A 19687-nucleotide genomic window follows, 5' to 3' on the forward strand; every position below is an offset into this window, starting at 1 on the left:
TGATTAATTGTAATTCTTTGACTATTTGACCAGTCCACATGTCTCGACACGTCCTCTTTATATAAATGTAATTTTTTCCAATACAGATAGTCCCCCACTTTCCATTTATTCATCAGTTGAATATTTGGGAAGTGGATTTCATTAAAATGAGAATTTTTGTCACCATTAATGCTATGACAAAATTGACGCTCCAATTGTTACTTCCATTTAATACTCTGTACACGTATCAATTTTTCATTGGTTCTGCAGTTTTTGCAGCCTCTTTCAAGGTTTTTATGGTTCCACTATTTACGAAGTGCCAGTTATCATAATTGTGATCCTTCCTTCACTGCACTTTTACCTTTGGCAGTCGAATATCAATATAAGTATAACTTGTTCCCTTGTCCTTTACCTCATAAAGTTTTACTGAACACTTAATTTCTCAATTCTCTATTTACTTGTTCTTTACATCATTCCTCTTCGCTATGTCTTCACCAAACCCCCACTCTCTAGAAGTCTCCATTGTTGATTCTTTCCCCAATTCCCCTATTAGGCATAGAAGGGGAGGTAGGCTTCGTAGCTTAAGATCTACTCGAGGTGGTTCGTCTATGCCTTCTTCTAGTTCTGGTCCCTCTTCTAGAACTAGAGGTTCCCTTTCTCACAAATCTTCTTCTAGGAGTAAAGAACCTTCTGAACCATTACGCGAACCTTTAGTAGAAGAGATAGTCCCTACAGAATTATCTTTTTACCACGATAGGGAATCTCTTAGAAACCAGACTGCCGCTTTAGATCGTGTCGACACCCCACTCAAATTACAGAAGTTTTGACTCATGTGGTTCGTAAGGACTGTCATTGGAGTAACTATTTTTCCATTATTATCCGTAATCCGAATCAGAGGATAACTTCTTATTTAACTAGGTTTTCTTTTGTTTACACATACCCTTTTACTTTAGGGTTCAGACCAGCGATTGACCCAGTCATTCTCGAATTTTGCTGTTTCTTCAACGTCTGTTTAGGCCAACTTGGTCCGATCATATGGAGGGTTGTTGCATGTTTAAGGCATTTAGCCACTAAAGCCGAAGTTCATTTTACTTTCCCCCACTTGATTCATCTTTACTCACCTAGGCTTTTTCGCAATGGTGTTTTTACACTAGTAGCCAGGAGTAAGAGGGTTTTGGTGAGTCCCGAAGATGACAAAGACCGCGGCTGGTATGCCCGATTTGTTGCTACCCCCACTGTTGGTTTAATGGGTGAGGATAATATTCCCTTCCCTGAGAAGTGGAATTTTGCACGTAAGTCTTTTAACCTTCTCGTACCTTTTTCCTTCAAGTTTGCCAACTTCTCTAATTTTGCTTTTGTTGTTTTTTAGCTACCATGGGAGTTGTGGGGGATGTTCCCAACTTCCGTGGTTGGGTAGATAAATTACTGAAGATCGCACCGATGGACGGTAGGTCTTGGAAAACACTTTCTAACCGTTTTGGTTGAAAATGAAGAGCTAAAGAATGAGATCGCTACTTGGGAAAAGGATTATGAGATCCTTGAAGAAAAATCTATTGTCGAGACAAGTTGGGCATTTTTGAATTCTCGTCGTGATACCCTACTTGAAGCTGGTCAAGAAAACTTCAACTTGGAGTTGGAGTTAGCTAAGATCAACGAAACCATTGAAAAGAATCAACAAATTCAGGACTTCCCCTCTCCCGTGGTTGAAGCTCCCGTGAATGTTGAAGCTGATATGGGTTTCCCAATTCTTTCAAGCCCAATCGAATCTGTTGCTACAGGCCAAATTGAAACCGCATCTGTTGATGTAGCTGCCCAAATTGAACCCACTGCTGTTGATGCTCCTACTTCGGTTCCTCAAACTTCTCACTGACCGGTTTTGAACATTCTAGTGATTTTGCTTTTGTTTTGGAAAACTATAATCAGACCCTTAACTTTATTTGAGGGTTGATTTTGAAGTCGTAAGTCCCCAAGTCTTTTATGGGGCAATCTATATAGACAATCTCGTAGTTTTATGACTAAGTTTGTCCTTAGTCTTAGATTTTTACATATTAAGAAGTTCTTCGTGTTATTATTATAAACTTCTGTTTTCTTTATTCTTGCCTTAATTTTTAAGGACTTACAGAATAATTTGCATTTTTATTCTTCGAAAATGCTTATGTTATCCTCATGACTAATTAATTTGAACATGAGTTTTATAAAAGAAGGACCTTTTATATTTCGACACTTAATGAAGTAGACGTCTCAACTTCATAATGGTGTTAACATACGATAAAAGAAATAGGAACACACGTGTTTCTCTGAAATAAATTTGACAAGTTGTTATTGGAACTTATAATACTTTACATGTATTTAAAGTACATCTATAACTTTCTCGTAACTGTTTTTCTTGTAATAGATTTTTACAAAAGAGGAGTAATAGGTACGGGGTTTTTCCTTATAACCCATTTTAGTATATGGCCTTTACCCTAATACCCTGACTATAATGGCTCCATCTCGTAACTTTTACTCTGTACTTGACTCTTTTAGGCTTGATTTTCCCTCAATCTTCTTTGCCTTCTTTATACACATATCTATGTATATTATGTAGTCCCCCAAGTATTTGAGTGTTGAAGTATGAAGCCTTGAGCACTTGATAGTTCTTATTTTGTCCTTTTCTTGAAAAGGAAAAACATACGGGACTCGGAGGGGCGATTATAGATGAACACTGCATATCCCGTATTTATTTCTATCAGAATAGTTGTAACCCTAGGCCAAGAATTTTAGGTTACTCCGTGTGCCTTACAGGCCGTGACTCATCATTTAGTACGGGATAGCTTTTTGCCTGACCGTGGGTTTCCCTTAGAAATAGTATCTCTTCAAAGGAACAACATTCCAATGTGAAGGTAGTACCCTGTCATCCATTGTTTCCAGTTCATATGCTCATTTTCCTGCAACATCACGAACTCTGTAGGGTCCTTCCCATGTTGGACTTAATTTTTATGTGTTAGTTGTTTTTGTAGATTGAAAAACCTTTTTAATCACGAAGTCCCCAATTTTGAAGAACCTGAGGCGTGTTTTTCTATTGTAGTATCGTTCTATGACCTGCTTTTATGCCGCCATTCTTATTAGTGCAGCTTCTCTCCTTGTTTCGAGTAAATCTAGATTGACCCGCATCTCCTCGTCATTAGATTCTTGTGTCGCCTGCGTGAATCGGGTACTCGGTTCCCCTATCTCGACTGGAATTAAAGCTTCAGTTCTGTAAACCAATGAAAATGGTGTTTCTCCCGTACTAGTTTTCGCCATTGTACGATATGCCCATAAAACACCAAGTAGCACTTCTGGCCAATTCCCTTTTGACTCTTCTAATCGTTTCTTCAAATTGTTGATAATGACTTTATTTGTTGATTTTGCTTGCCCATTACCCACTGGATGATAAGGCGTAGACATTATCCTTTTAATTTACCAACTTCGAAGGAATTCTGTGACCTGAGCTCCTATAAATTGAGGGCCATTATCACATATGATCTCCTTTGGTACGCTGAATCGACATATGATATTCCGCCAAATAAAATTTCTGACTTCCTTTTCTCATACCTGTTTGAATGCACATGCCTCCAGCCATTTAGTAAAATAATCAGTGAGAATAAGCAAAAACTTTACCTGTCCTTTTGCTTGTGGTAATGGACCCACGATATCAATTCCCCATTTCATAAATGGCCATGGCGCAATGATCGGATGTAATAACTCCGCAGGTCTATGCATATTGTTACCGTACCTTTGGCATTTATCACATTTGGCCACGAAACTTTCCGCCGCTTCTTCCATTTTAGGCCAGTAATAACCTGTCCTAATTAATGTTCTTACCAGTGATCTTCCACCTGCGTGATTCCCGCAATGTCTCTCGTGTATTTCTCTCATTAAATACTCGTGTATATGCCGAATCGACATATGATATTCCGCCAAATAAAATCTCTGACTTCCTTTTCTCACACCTGTTTGAATGCACATGCTCCACCCATTTAGTAAAATAATCAGTGAGAATAAGCAAAAACTTTACCTCTCCTTTTGCTTGTGGTAATGGACCCACAATATCCATTCCCCGTTTCATAAATGGCCATGGCGCAATGACCGGATGTAATAACTCCGCAGGACTATGCATATTGTTACCGTACCTTTGGCATTTATCAAATTTGGTCACGAAACTTTCCGCCGCTTCTTCCATTTTAGGCCAGTAATAACCTGCCCTAATTAATGTTCTTACTAGTGATCTTCCACCTGCGTGATTCCCGCAATGTCTCTCGTGTATTTCTCTCATTACATACTCGTGTATATGCCGAATCGACATATGATATTCCGCCAAATAAAATCTCTGGCTTCCTTTTCTCACACCTGTTTGAATGCACATGCCTCCACCCATTTAGTAAAATAATCAGTAAGAATAAGCAAAAACTTTACCTGTCCTTTTGCTTATGGTAATGGACCCACGATATACATTCCCCATTTAATAAATGGCCATGGCGCAATGACCGGATGTAATAACTCCGCAGGTCTATGCATATTGTTACCGTACCTTTGGCATTTATCACATTTGGCCACGAAATTTTCCGCCGCTTCTTCCATTTTAGGCCAGTAATAACCTGCCCTAATTAGTGATCTTCCACCTGCGTGATTCCCGCAATGTCTCTCGTGTATTTCTCTCATTACATACTCTGTTTGCGAAGGTCCAAGGCATCTTGCCAAGGGACCACCGAACATTTTACGATAGAGATTTCCTTGTTTTAAGCAGTACCGAGTAGCCTTTCTTCGCAGCGCATAAGCCTTTTTCTTGTCATCAGGGATGGTTCCATACTGCAAAAAAGCAACAATTTCGTTCCTCCAATCCTATGTTAAGTTATTAAAATTTACCTCATTCACATCAGGATCAAGAATTGAATGAAATAAATGTATCACTGAGGCATTTGCATCATTTGCCACGTCGGCTGCAGATGCGAGATTAGCTAGGGCGTCTGCTTCAAGATTTTCATCCCTGGGTATTTGTCTATCTTTCCAATTTTGAAATTGTTTTATCAATTCCCGTACCTTTTTCCAAGTACTGCTCCTTCCTTGCTTCCCTGGCTGTATAAGTCCCCAGCATCTGATTGACTACGAGTTGTGAATCACTCTTGATTATAATCTGATTTATGCAAAGTTCTCGTGCCAGTTCTAAACCTGCAATCATAGCCTCATATTCTGCCTCATTGTCAATTATGGAATGACATTTGATAGCTTGCCGAATGGTTTCACCCATAGGTGGTACCAATACGACCCCTAAACCTGCTCCTTTTACGTGAGACGAGCCGTTAGTGAATAACGTCCAAGTTCCTGGGTTAGCTCCATTGAATACCTGCAATTCTTTTTCTTCTTCTAACTGCATTCCCTGGCTAAAATCAGCCACAAAATCATCAAATACTTGTGATTTTATAGCAGTTCTAGGTTGGTATGCAATTTCGTATTCACTTATCTTTATTGCTCACTTAGCTAACCTACCTGATAACTCATGTTTATGTAATATGTTACGTAAAGGGAAGGCAGTTACTACAATGATAGGATGACACTGAAATTAAGGTCTTAACTTTCTAGATGCCATGATTAACACAAGTGCAAGTTTTTCTAACTGAAGATACCTTGTCTCTGCACCTAACAAAGATTTACTTACGTAATAGATAGGGGATTGTTTACCTTGTTCTTCTCGGACCAAAACAGCGCTTACCGCCACTTCCGAAATAGCAATAAATGAGTAGTTTTTCCCTAGCCTTTGGTTTTGCCAGCAAAGGTGGATTTGATAAGTACGTTTTCAAATTCCTAAGTGCATGTTGACATTCCTCATTCCATTCAAAATGATCCTGCTTCTTAAGGGCTGAGAAGAATTTGAAACACTTCTGTGACGATCTAGAAATGAATCTTCCCAAGGCTGTAATTCTTCCTGTTAATCTTTGAACTTCTTTCTTGTTTGAAAGTATGTCAGGAATTTCCTCAATGGCTTTAATCTGTGTAGGATTCACTTCAATACCACAATTAGAAACAAGAAAACCCAAAAACTTACCTGAAGCAATGCCAAATGCACATTTTTCGGGATTTAGTTTCATATTAAATTTGCGCAAAATCAAAAATGTGTCAGATAAGTTAGATATGTGATCTTTTGAGTACTGAGTTTTAACAAGCATATCATCTGTATATACCTCCATGGTCTTTCCTATATACTCTTGAAACATTTTTGGTAACTAACCTCTGATACGTTGCACCTGCATTCTTTAGGCCAAGGGGCATTACTTTATAACAGTAAGTCCCCCTTTCTGTTATGAATGAAGTTTTTTCTTCATCTCCCGGATCCATTTTAATCTGATTATAACCTGAATATGCATCTAAAAAACTTAACAGCTCGTGACATGCAGTTGCATCAATCAATTGATCTATATGCGGTAGTGGAAAAGAATCTTTAGGGCAGACTTTGTTAAGATTTGTGTAATCTACACAAACCCGCCACTTACCATTCTTCTTCGAAACCACAACAGTGTTAGCTAACCAGTTAGGATACTTTACCTCTCGAATGAAACCAATTTTTAGCAATTTTTGGACTTCTTCTTGAATCACCTGATTCTTGAAAGTCCCTTGCTTTCTTTTCTTTTACTTCATAGGGGGGTATGATGGATCTTCATTTAGTTTATGAGTCATCACTTTCATCTCTTGGTCAAGATTGACTCCTACATAGACTTTTTTATCAGGCCATTAAGTAAATAATACGACAGGCTCTAATTCCTCTATCGTTGTTTTGATATTTTCATTCTCTTCTGGTTCTTGAATGGTATCAGGCCTTGAGTCTACGTCTGTTTGCCTTCTTCAGTCGAGGCTTGTGTTGTGAAGTCATCAACTGCCTTCTGTGATTGCTATTTACCTTCACTTGTCATGCTTGTATTTGCAACGGAGTTGATATCCCTGGATATATGTTGATCTCCACGAATTTGACAGATTCCCCATGGCGATGGAAATTTAATAACTTGATGCAAGGTCGAAGGAACAGCATCCATTTCGTGGATCCAGGGTCTCCCAAGAATCATGTTGTAAGCCATCTCCATGTCTACTACCTGGAACTTTGTATCTTTGACGAACCCTTCAGCAAATGTGGTAAGTATTACCTCTCCTTTCGTGACAACATTAGAATTATCAAATCCAGATAGAGTATGCGCCTTTAGTATTACTCTATCTTCAGCTTGCATCTCACGTAATACACTTAGAAAAATAATATTGACGGAACTACCTGGATCAATAAAAACTCGTTTCACATGACTAGCATGTACAATTAAAGATATTACCAGCGCATCGTTATGAGGGGTTAATACGCCATCTGCATCTGCATCATTGAATGTAATATTGTCTTCCTCTAAAACATGTCGCACCCGTTTTCTTTGGGTAATTGTTACTTTGGAAATTTTGTTAGCTGCAGTATATGATATACCATTGACGTATTCACCCCCACTTATAATGTTAACAGTTCTTTTGGGAGAAGGTGGTTTTGGAGGCTCCTGCCTGTTCTTCATGTAAGCCTGCTTGCCTTTCTCACTGAACAACTCAGTAAGATATCCTTGTTTTAATAAATGATCAACTTCACTTTGTAAGAATCTGCAATCTGCTGTTTTATGCCCGTGGTCATTATGAAACTCGCACCAATGATCAGGGTTGCGCATGTTTGGATTTGATCTCATTTACTTTGGCCACCGAACCTTATCTCCCATGCTTCTCAAAACAGCCACGAGCTCAGAGGTGCTGACATTGAAGTTATAACCACTGAATCTTGCTTTTAAATTTCTATTGTCTTCTCGTGACTCTCTGTTGTTTCGCTCGTTCTTGAATTTTGATGAAGAACCTAATTCTCTATTTCTTGATCTATGATCGTACCTTTGATTATCCTGCATTGACCGTGAGTCTTTTCCTGAAGGTCCCATATATGGCTCGTACCTATTTTTACCGGGCCTTTTTTCGGTCTCTGCCCGTCTCGAACTTATCTTTTCTTCTTTTTGGAATTGCGGAATAGTATCTTCCTCAATCCTCAACTTTGTGCTATACTTGTTATAAACATCACTCCACGTTGTAGCTGGGAATTCTCGAAGGCTTTCCTTAAGTCTCCTCATATCTTCAGAACTCTTTTCATTCAAATTACTTGTGAAACCTATCGCTGCCCAGTTGTCAGGTACGCGTGGCAATGTCATTCTTTCACGTTGAAATTTGTCCACGAATTCTCTCAGCAGTTCAGAGTCCCCTTGCTTGATTTTAAAAATATCCTCCATTCTTTTCTCTACCTTTTGAGCTCCCGAGTGTGCTTTGATGAAAGAATCTGCAGGCTGAGCAAAAGAATTTATAGAATTTTCGGGTAAAAGAGAATACCATGTTAATGCTCCTTTGGTGAGTGTTTCATCAAATTTTTTGACTAAAACTGATTCAATATCCTGCTTAGTCAAATCGTTGCCTTTTACACCCGTTGTGAACGTAGTCACGTGATCTCGTGGGTCTGTTGTTCCATCATACTTTGAAATATCAGACATTTTGAACTTTTTTGGTATTGGGAGTGGAGCAGTACTTGGCTTCCAGGGTTGTTGCGAATATCTATCCATATCTACCGTTTTGATTATGGGCGGCACCTCGGGTATCTGCTCTATGCGCTCACTTTGCTCCTTGAGCTGTTTCTGCAAGGTTAGTACTAAATTTTGCAAATCAGAATTAATTACATTACATGGTTCACTCTCCTGTGACTTACTGGGAGTTCCACCGCTACCTGTATTAACAAGCCCAGAACGAGGGTTTTCCACAGTGTGATTATTTGGAGTAGGTGTGGGTGTTGCAACAGGTAACTGGTTGACGAGTGCCTCAACAGCTTTGTTGACCTGAACAGCAATTAATTTCTGCAAAGCTTCATCAACAGCTTCAGCATTTTCAAATTGAGCATACTCGTTTATTTGAGACCCATCAGGAGTACCCTCACGAGATTGTTGTGGAGAGTCTTGCGGAGTAGGAACTTGAATGTTAATATTCTGTGGACCTCCCTGACTTTGTTGGTTCTCTTGGTTTCCTGGGGTGTTGTCATTGTTATTCGACATAATTGATGCAACAAGGAAGGTTAAGTGAAAAGAAAATAGATTATCAAATTCTCGGTAACGGAACCAATTTGTTTAACCAAAAAATAGAATTTCAGTCAAAGCTAGAATTTAGAAGAACACGGGTTACTGATAATCAAAAGAATATGCAAAAGAAAGTAATTTGGGGTAATTAGAGTGTAATCAGGAGAAGAACAAGTAAATCAAAGTATATTCCGATAATATCTCTTGTCCCTACAATTGATCAGATACCTCCCTTTTATAGGTATCTTGAAGATATGTGTTTTCTCGAAATCATAATGAGGCTACTATGAATAATTAAAGACATTGAATGCTACGTTACATAATCATTATAATCAATACAAATTCTCTAATTAAAGGACTGTCACACCTCCTTTTTCCGCCCCCGCAAGGGGCGAAGGAGTTTTTCCAATTAAAGGATAATCGAAACGGAATTTGTTTATTTATTTCAGAGTCGCCACTTGGGAGATTTAGGGTGTCCCAAGTCACCAATTTAATCCCGAATCGAGGAAAAGAATGACTCTATTTAACAGTCTGCGCACCAGAAATTCGGATAAGGAATTCTGTTAACCCGGGAGAAGGTGTTAGACATTCCCAAGTTCCGTGGTTCTAGCACGGTCGCTCAACTGTCATATTCGGCTTGATTATCTGATTTTATATAATTATGAGCTCATGTGCAAATTTTAGCTCTTTACCGCTTTTATTATATTTTTAAAGGAATGTGAACATCGTTTAAGAACATGTCTTTGGATTGCGTCACATGAAATGTACCCGCAATCCGGAACATATTTTTATTCAATGTTTTGGGATTTGGATTTGGGTCGCATGAAATGCACACCCGAGTTTAAGAAGGTAAGATTATTAAAATGCGCGCCTAAAGCGATTAGCATATTTATTATTTTGGGTAAGGCCGTGGAGTTGGCTAAGCGGCCGATCTCGAGTTCTAAATAATTAAAGCATACATTTTGAGATGGCCCCGCAATCTGTGCATTTTATTTGGCGAGGCTCGTCTCATTTTATTTAAAAGGATAGACCTATAGTGACTACGTTTTTTCTATTAAGTTCGTTTTCTAAAATAAATGAAGAAAAGGTCCTACTTTATTTACATACTTTCGAGTTATTATAGTCAAGTTTCGAAAATGAGTCGTTTAAAGAGTTTACATGGACAACGGATATAATATTTTATATATAGACAGTAAAAAAAAAGAAAAGACTACATTAAACTACAACTTCAAATCCTTCTCATTTTTGCATTCATGCTTCGAGTGGCTTACAAGATGAACCAGTGTATCAGTTTGTGTACCTGGTATTTGGAAAGTAAGGAAAGAAGATGAAGATCAGTAGAAGCAGCAGTAGTGTAAATACACAGCAACCCAACAGCAGCAATTCGAACCAGATTTAAGGCCTAGAAAACTTTGAAGAAAAACCGAACAACTCAACAGAACAAACCCAAAAGTTTGTAAACCAACTAAACAGCAACAACCCACGCGTGTATTAAAACCCGAAACTAAACTCGTTTCTCACTTTGTTTTTGTTTTCTCTTTTTAAACTCTATCACACTCTCTTCAGATTTTTCAGAATGTATTCCTCTCTCAAAAATGTTCTCCCCAAAAATCCTTCAAGTTCAAGTCTAAGTCCCTCTCAAGTCTTAAAAGCTCTCTTTAAAATGTGTCAAATGACTCTATTTATAACAAGACTCTTGTCTTGAATCCCCAACCCGAAATATTCCCCCCAATTGCATGCTTTTCCCCACTACTTAATGTTTTCTTTACTTTAAACCCTTGTCCCCCATGCTTACATAAATAATTACATTATTCCCACCCCACTACATTATGTCTTGTCCCCCATTATATTAAACAATTATATCAACCTCACCCCATTACATCTTGTCCCTCATGCTTAACATAAACAATTACATTATTCCTCCCCCCCCCCCCACTACATTATGTCTTGTCCCCCATTATATTAAACAATTGTTCAAATGTTCAATTCCAAAAATACCCCTCCGACCTTACTGAAATTTACCAAACTACCCCCATCAGCTATAACCAATCACCTAATCAACTCAACCAAAATACAGCAAATATGACCAATTTCTAAACAAATTTCAACAACAAAATACATGATTCAACTAAATCAACAAATCAAAAACCAAAACCCGAACTCACATTAAATCACTGGGGTTACAAACGAACTTCAAACAAAGATGAACATGAATTAAATCTATTTTAAACAACAAACATGACGGATTAAATGATTTAACCAACATTAACAATTTCTGAAAAAAATATATAACAACACATGAAACAAACTGAAGAAATAATTAATTAAACTTCAATTTGAATCTAACGACATTAAACTAACAATTTCACATGAACAAACTGAAAAATTAACAAAACAATGAACACGAACAAAACAAAAATCAAACATTTACCGATTTTAGATTCGAGAATATCAAAAACAAAATACGGACAACAGTGAAACTCAAACCCACTAACCGGATCGGAGCCACGAACAACGACTAACCAACAAAAAACTCACCTTCCTTTTAACCTTGACGAACTCAAAACAACAAACGATGACCTCGACGGATTGAAACTGAAGATCGACGAGCAACAGTTGTTTGTGGTTGGGCAGTGGCAGCCATGGATGATGAACGAAGCTGGACGAAGCAGCAGCATCGAGCAACAACAACACGGACGAAACCAAAGCAGCAGCAACGTGATGGAGCAGCAGCGGGTAGCAGCGACGTGAACTGCCATCATGGTCGTCGAGCGGCAGCAGCCATGGTGAACTGCCTGAAGCTGCGACTGGAAAGGAATAAGCAACAGCGATGGTGGACGCAGTAGTTGTTGTTGTTGCGTCGCCGAGCTGGAGGTCATTTGGGACGTGAACGCTTGGGTTTTGCTCGAGGTCTACGAGGCAGTTGGGGAGGTGAAGGAGGCAGTCATGGGTTTCACTTGACGCTAGGGCTTGAAGGAGTAGAAGAAGAAGAAGACGCAACAAGGGGGTGGTCGTTTGGAGCTGGTCCGAAGATGAAAGGAGAGGGCAGCCATGAACAAGCTTCGAGCTCGACATGGAGAAAACGAGCTTCGTGGTGGTGAGGCGATGAACAAGATGAAGCAGTGGCAGCGGGGTCATTTGGTGTGACTATGGAGGTTCGACGACGGGGGTAAAGGGCAGCAGCCATGGCTACTTGGGGTTTTTCAGGGTCTTTGGGATGGTGAAGGAGAAGAGAGAAAGAGAGGGGCGGATGGTTTAGTTTTAGGGTTTGGTTTTTTGTTTTGTTTTTGGGAAAAATGAAAAATGAAGAGGGGTTATGGGGCGGACCGGGTCGACCCATGTTGAGATGGACCGGGTCATGGGGAAGATTGGGTATTTTTTGGGCTTGTGGCTTGAATTTGAAGAAGAGCCTAATTCCGATTTTCTTTACATTTTTGCTCTCTTTTCTTCTTTTATTTTTCTTAAACTAAATTCTAAAAATCCTTAAATTATCATATAGAACTAAATTAATTTATAAAAGCGCAAATTAACTCCCAATAACAATTAACACACAATTAAGTAACAATTAAGCATAAAATTGTACAATTGGACATTAAATGCCAAAAATGCAAAAGATGCCTATTTTTTGTAATTTTCATTTTTGTAAAACAAACTTAATTACTAACAATTGTAAACTTAAATCCTAAACGCAAATGTGACGTATTTTCTTATATTTTTTTATTAATTTATAAAATAAACATGCGCAGACAAATGCAAACAATACAAGAAAAATAACACAAAAATTCTCAAAATTGCACACCAAGGAAAATCGATTTATTTTGAATTTTTGGGAGTAATTCTTTCATATGGCAAAAATCACGTGCTTACAGGTACTTGTAAGTACCATTGGAATTGACGGGTTACAAATTGGTGTAATGAGTCACTTGATATATTTTCCCCGTGACTGCCATGTTACCTTAATCTTTATCCAAAGTTTTGTCATCCCATTATCCAATAATTCACATGATTAAGGATTATTTCAAATTACTTAAAACACTACTTACTTTTAATACACTTTATACACCTTACTATAATATACTTTACTATCATGGTCATGTGGTACCATATAAATAAATACATATATTATTATTTAGAACATCCATGTAAAAATACATATATTTTCTTAACTTCTAATTTTTCTAATCTCATATAAAGAGTACAAATTTTCGTACGCGTAATTCTTAAAATGGAAAAAAAAAGTATAACCTTCTTTTCTTGTGAAAAATAATAATTCATATATTTACAATAAAGAAAATCTCATAAACTTTTCTCATATTATTTCTGTAATTTAAAACATATTCAAAAGTAGTAATATTAATAACTATATAAAATTATTATTTTTTCAGACCATTTTTTTTACAAAAATATTTCACTCAAAATATATATATATATATATATATATATATATATATATATATATATATATATATATATATATATATATATATATATATGTGTGTGTGTGTGTGTGTGTGTGTGTGTGTGTGTGTGTGTGTGTGTGTGTGTGTGTGTGTGTTGTGAAACTTACGAGATGTAACACTTCAGATGGTCGTAGTACTCCGGCCCCGAATGACCTGGTTTTGAGACTAGAACAAAAGATACTAGAACTGCAAGGAGAACTTGAGCAGGTCCGCAACCTGGCAAACCTGTCACTCACCCTCAATGTCCCCGATATCCACCAACAAAACACAAAGAACCCAACACCTCCTTAGAAAATACAAAACCAACAGCCACAAAATCCTACCGCACCAAATCAATACGCAACCCCACCCCAAAACATCAATCCGCTGCCAATACCAACTCCACCACAACATCATCATCAACCAATTCCGTACCTACTAACCACTACTTACCACACTCCCCAAAACACACAACCCATTGGCAATCCCCAAAACGCCATCAATGACCATCACTACACTCAAGTTCCTGGCACCCATCAAAGCAACCACATTTATGTGGAAACTATACCTCATTCTACCCAACCGATCTCCTATACACCGGAATCCTCTGAGAAGGACGTGCTCATTAGGAACATGGTTGAGGAACTTAAGAAGTTAACAAGCCGAGTTCAAGGTGTTGAAGGCGACAGAGGGATAGAAGGTTTGAACTATGAAGATCTGTGCATACAGCCGGATGTTGAACTGCCAGAGGGGTACAAACCTCCCAAGTTCGAAATGTTCGATGGTATAAATAATCCCACGGTTCATTTAAGGACCTATTGTGACAAGTTTGTCGGGGTCGGAAAATATGAAAAGAATCGGATGAAGCTCTTTATGAGAAGCCTTACTGGGGACGCTTTGTCTTAGTATATCAGCTAAAATCCCAAGAAATGGTCAAATTGGGTAAGCATGACGTCGGATTTCATGGACCGATTCAGGTTCAACATAGAGAATGCACCGGATGTCTTCTACATTCAGAATATTAAGAAGAAGCCTACTGAGACTTTTCGCGAGTACGCTACTAGTTGGAGGTCGGAAGCAGCCAAGGTCAGGCCCGCTTTGGACAAAGAATAGATGAATAAATTCTTCGTCAGGGCACATGATCCACAATATTACGAGAGGTTGATGATTATCGAAAATCACAAGTTCTCTGACATCATCAAACTCGAAGAAAGGATTAAAAGGGAATCAAAAGCGGGATGGTAACGAACTTCGAGGCACTGCAAGCCATAAATAAGGCACTACAATCAGGTGGCATATCGAAGAAAAGAGATGTTGGGGCAGTAATGGTAGCCCAGGGCCCAAAACCTTCACCCACCTATCAAACACCTCCACCCATATATCAAACACCTTCACCCATATACCAAGCATCACCACCTACATATCAACCTTTATCCCCCAGATACTCCCAACCAGCCACTGTCCATCACACCTATAACTCCCAACTATCCCACTTCCAATCACCACAAGCTAGCCAAAATTATCTAAGACTAAGACCTAATTTCGATCGCAAGCCACCCAAACAGTACACTACCATTGTCGATCCCATCGACCAACTGTATGAAAGGCTAAAAGCTGCAGGCTACATCACTCTTGTTCCCGCTGTGGCATTAGAAAATTCATCCCGATGGGTCAATCTGAACAAAACTTGTGCATACCATTCTGGTATGAAAGTGCACACCACTGCTGAGTGCCGAACATTGAAGGATAAAATCCAGACGCTTATTGACAACAAGGTCATACAAGCAAAGGAAGCCGCACCTAATGTCCGCAACAATCCCCTCCCTGATCACAGATGCGATGGTGTACATGTGATAGAAACAAATGAAGAATGGGACCTTGAGGGGTCAATCGGGCTCATTCGAGAAGGCGATGACTTTAAGGTTGCAGTCACACTTACTCCTATTATGGTTCAGACTCAGGAACCTATTGATGTTGAGGTAACTGAATCAGTTCCATTCGAGGTAGAAGTAGCTCCACCCGCAGCCACCTCCGCTCCATTTGAAGTAGAAGTGGTCACACCTTTTACTGTGATAGTGTCAGCCACACCCCCGTTCAACTCAAAAGCAATACCTTGGGATTATGTTGCCAAGGCTCGGCGGAAAGAGAAAGCCAAGGCAGAGGAATCTGACGTAGCACAAGGAATGACTAGGACTGGAAAAGTCTATACACCGGAATATTTGGGAGGATCAAGCAAGGATACCACTACTAGGTAGACTATCATTGAGACCGGGCCAGATGACCTGTGGAGGAAAGTACAGGCAAAGAAGTACTCTATTGTTGACCATATGAACAAAGTTCCTACTCGGATATCTATCCTGCCACTATTGCAGAATTTAGATGCACACAAGAACGCCTTAATGAAAGTACTGAGTGAAGGTTATGTACCTAATAACATCACTGGTGGAGAAATGTCCAACATGGTTGGGCAATTGCTGGAGAGCCATAACATTATCTTTCACGAAGATGAGCTACCGCCTGAGGGCTTGAATCACAATCGGGCACTGCATATCATGGTACAATTTGAAGACAAGTTCATTGCCAGGGTCCTGGTTGATGGAGGTTCAAGCCTAAATATTTGTCCATTGGACACTCTGAAGAGGTTAGACAAAGGTTTCCATGAGATGTAGGAAGCATGAATGTGAAGGCTTTTGATGGGTCCCAGAGGGCCACGATCGGGAAAATCAACCTTTTCTTGCAGGTGGGGCCAACTTGGTTCGACGTTGAATTTTAGGTGCTTGACATACTAGCCTCATATAATCTTCTGTTGGGCCAGCCGTGGATCCATACTGCTGGAGCCGTGCCTTCCACACTACATCAAGCCATAAAGTTTGAATGGAACCGCCAGGAAGTAATCATTTACGGAGATGGAAGTAACCCCATCTACAATAGTCAAACTATCCCGGCCATTGGACATAGAAGGAGGCTAGGAGGGGAAACCTATCATCACATTGAACGGGTCAATGCCGTCGAGAAGGACAAGTGGTGGAGTAACAAATTAGAAAGCATACTAGCATAGTCCAGATATGAACCCGGTAAAAGGTTGGGAAGGAACCTTCAAGGCATCACCAACCAATACAGCTGAAAAATCATAGTACCACCTTTGGGATCGGATACCAGTACACATGGAAAGAATACAAGAATTGGTCGCCTCCATGGTGTGGACCATATTACCCTCTTGAGCAACCTGTGCCACGTTAGGAACAAGCTTTTCACCAGGCCGACACAATATGGGAAACTGCAGAAGAAGAAGCACTAGCTGCGTTGAAGAATTTGCTCTTGGACGATAAGGACATGGAATGCGGTGCCATAATTGAGGAGGAGAAGGAATAAGGCCTTACTCTTCAGACTGTGGCGAAGGGAGTCGTTCTTAGAAACTTGACTGCCACACCATCCCGAGCTCGCCGAGTCCCTGGGTAGCGTGGCAGAATATACTTCTATAATCGTTATAGGCATTTAAATTTTCCTATAGTTTCGTTTTAATCTTTACTTTTTTCAAAATAAATGCTCGATTCATCGAGTCATGCTTTGTCTGAACAATATTTTTCAAAGTTTTAATCAAATGCATTTGTTCTTTATTATTCACTACTATCTTACGCTTTTTCTCTCCACAGCGTTATTATTACTTTTCCCGATAAACCAGTGACTGTGACATGTAATGAGGCAACGCAACATGAGAATAGTGATTCAGAGGAAGAAGATGAGATACCTGAGGAAATTGTCAAGGAGGTTAAAAATTTTGAGAATAAGCCTAAGTCCAATCTGGACGAGACGGAAGCAGTAAATTTGGGAGACGTCGAGACCATCAAGGAGACCCGCATCAGCATTCACTTTGTCACCAATAGAGAAGGAAGAGTACATTCACTTCCTAAAAGAGTATGAAGATATTTTCGCATGGTCATATGACGATATGACCGGTTTGAGCACATCTATAGTGGCTCACAAGTTGCCTACTAATCCTACGTGTCCGCCAGTCAAGCAGAAACTCCGAAAGTTCAAACCATACATGAGCCTAAAAATCAAGGAGGAAGTTACCAAGCAGATCAAAGCCAAAGTTCTCAGGGTGGTTGAATATCCAACCTGGTTAGCTAACATTGTACCAGTTCCGAAGAAAGGTGGGAAGGTCAGAGTATGTGTTGACTATCGGAATTTAAACAGAGCAAGTCCCAAGGACGACTTCCCACTGACGAATATACATATCCTAATTGATAAATGCGCCAAACACGATCTCCAATCCTTTGTAGATTGCTTCGCCGGTTATCACCAGATTTGGATGGATGAAGAAGACACAGAGAAGACAGCTTTTATTACATCATGGGGTGTATATTGTTACAAGATGATGCCATTCGGTTTGAAGAATGCTGGGGCCACTTACATGAGAGCCATGATGACCATCTTCCATGATATGATACATAACTAAATAGAGGTGTATGTGGACGATGTCATTATCAAATCTAATAGGGTCGCAGATCACATAGCGGACTTGAAAAAGTTCTTTGACAAGATCAGGAGGTACAATTTGAAATTGAACCACGAAAAGTGTGCATTTGGGGTTCCCGCAGGGAAGTTACTGGGATTCATCGTCAGTCGTCGGGGGATAGAACTGGATTCGACTAAAGTTAAAGCTATTCAGGAGTTGCCACCACCTAAGAGCAAAAAGGATATGATGAGCTTCCTAGGACGTCTCAACTATATCAGTCGCTTCATAGCGCAATCCACAGTCATATGTGAACCCATCTTCAAGATGCTAAGAAAGGATGTTGAAACAAGCTGGACAGAGGATTGTCAGAAAGCTTTCGATAAGATCAAGGAGTACCTATCCACACTGCCAGTTCTAGTCCCGCCAGAACCAGGATGACCTTTGATACTTTATCTATCTGTATTGGATGGAGCCTTCGGATGTGTTTTAGGATAACATACCAAGACAGGAAGAAAGGAGCAGGTCATATATTACCTAAGTAAGAAGTTCACACCTTATGAAGCACGGTATTCTCTGTTTGAATGCACTTGTTATGCTTTGACCTGGACAACCCAGAAGTTAAGGCATTACTATTGTGCCTACACTACATACCTCATATCCAGGATGGATCCTCTGAAGTGCATATTTCAGAAACCCATGCCGACTAGAAAGTTGTCCAAATGGCAGATACTACTAAGTGAGTTCGATATCGTCTATGTAACTCAGACAGCAGTCAAGGGACAAGCATTGGCAGATCACCTTGCTGAAAATCTAGTGGGAGAAGAATACGGAGCCTTGAAAACGTACTTTCCTGATGAAGAAGTATCATTTGTAGGAGAAGACATTACTGAAGCATATGATAGTTGGATGATGTTCTTTGACGGAGCCGCAAATTTCAAAGGAGTAGGCATCGAAGCAGTTTTGGTATCAGAAACGGGTCAGCATTATCCGGTATCTGCTAAACTCAGATTTCCCTGCACCAACAACATGGCGAAATATGAAGCCTGCATACTAGGGCTCAACATGGCAGTCGACATGAACATTCAGGAGTTGCTGGTGATCGGTGATTCAGATTTGCTTGTGCACCAGGTATAGGGAGAGTGGGCCACCAAGAATTCCAAGATATTGTCATATCTGCACCACATGCAGGAATTGAGAAAGAGGTTTACAAAGGTTGAATTCTGACATGTGCCCAGAATTCAGAATGAGTTTGCCGACGCATTGGCCACTTTGTCATCCATGATACAACATCCAGATAAGAACTACATTGATCCCATTCCGGTAAGAATCCATAATCAGCCAGCATATTATGCTCATGTCGAGGAAGAAGCAGATGAAAAACCTTGGTTCCATGACATTAAAGAGTACTTATCGAAAGGAGAATACCCGGAGCATGCAAATCATATCCAGAAATGCACACTCTGGAGATTGTCAAACCATTTTTTCCACAGCGGAGGAAACTTGTACAAAAGAACTCCTGATTTGAGTTTACTAAGATGTGTTGACGCAAAGGAAGCTTCTAAGCTACTTAAGGATGTGTATACGGGGACCTGTGGCCCACACATGAATGATTTCATCTTGGCAAATAAGATACTCAAAGCAAGTTACTTTTGGGTGACCATGGAGACGGATTGCATTCAGTA

General features: G+C 39.6%; 1 protein-coding gene across 1 annotated transcript; it reads right to left on the reverse strand.

Moving 5' to 3' along the window:
- Positions 1-3066: 3066 nt before the first annotated feature.
- Positions 3067-6182, reverse strand: LOC138889944 (uncharacterized). Its single transcript, XM_070173291.1, has 7 exons — positions 6177-6182; positions 5677-5984; positions 5038-5378; positions 4864-4937; positions 4667-4806; positions 3823-3950; positions 3067-3383 (listed from the first exon to the last, which is right to left on the reverse strand). Exons 1-7 carry the CDS (start codon positions 6180-6182, stop codon positions 3067-3069), a joined length of 1314 nt encoding a protein of 437 aa, XP_070029392.1.
- Positions 6183-19687: the final 13505 nt, after the last annotated feature.

The sequence above is a fragment of the Nicotiana sylvestris genome, chromosome 4 (genome assembly GCF_000393655.2).
Source record: "Nicotiana sylvestris chromosome 4, ASM39365v2, whole genome shotgun sequence".
In the NCBI taxonomy this organism is placed as follows: domain Eukaryota; kingdom Viridiplantae; phylum Streptophyta; class Magnoliopsida; order Solanales; family Solanaceae; genus Nicotiana; species Nicotiana sylvestris.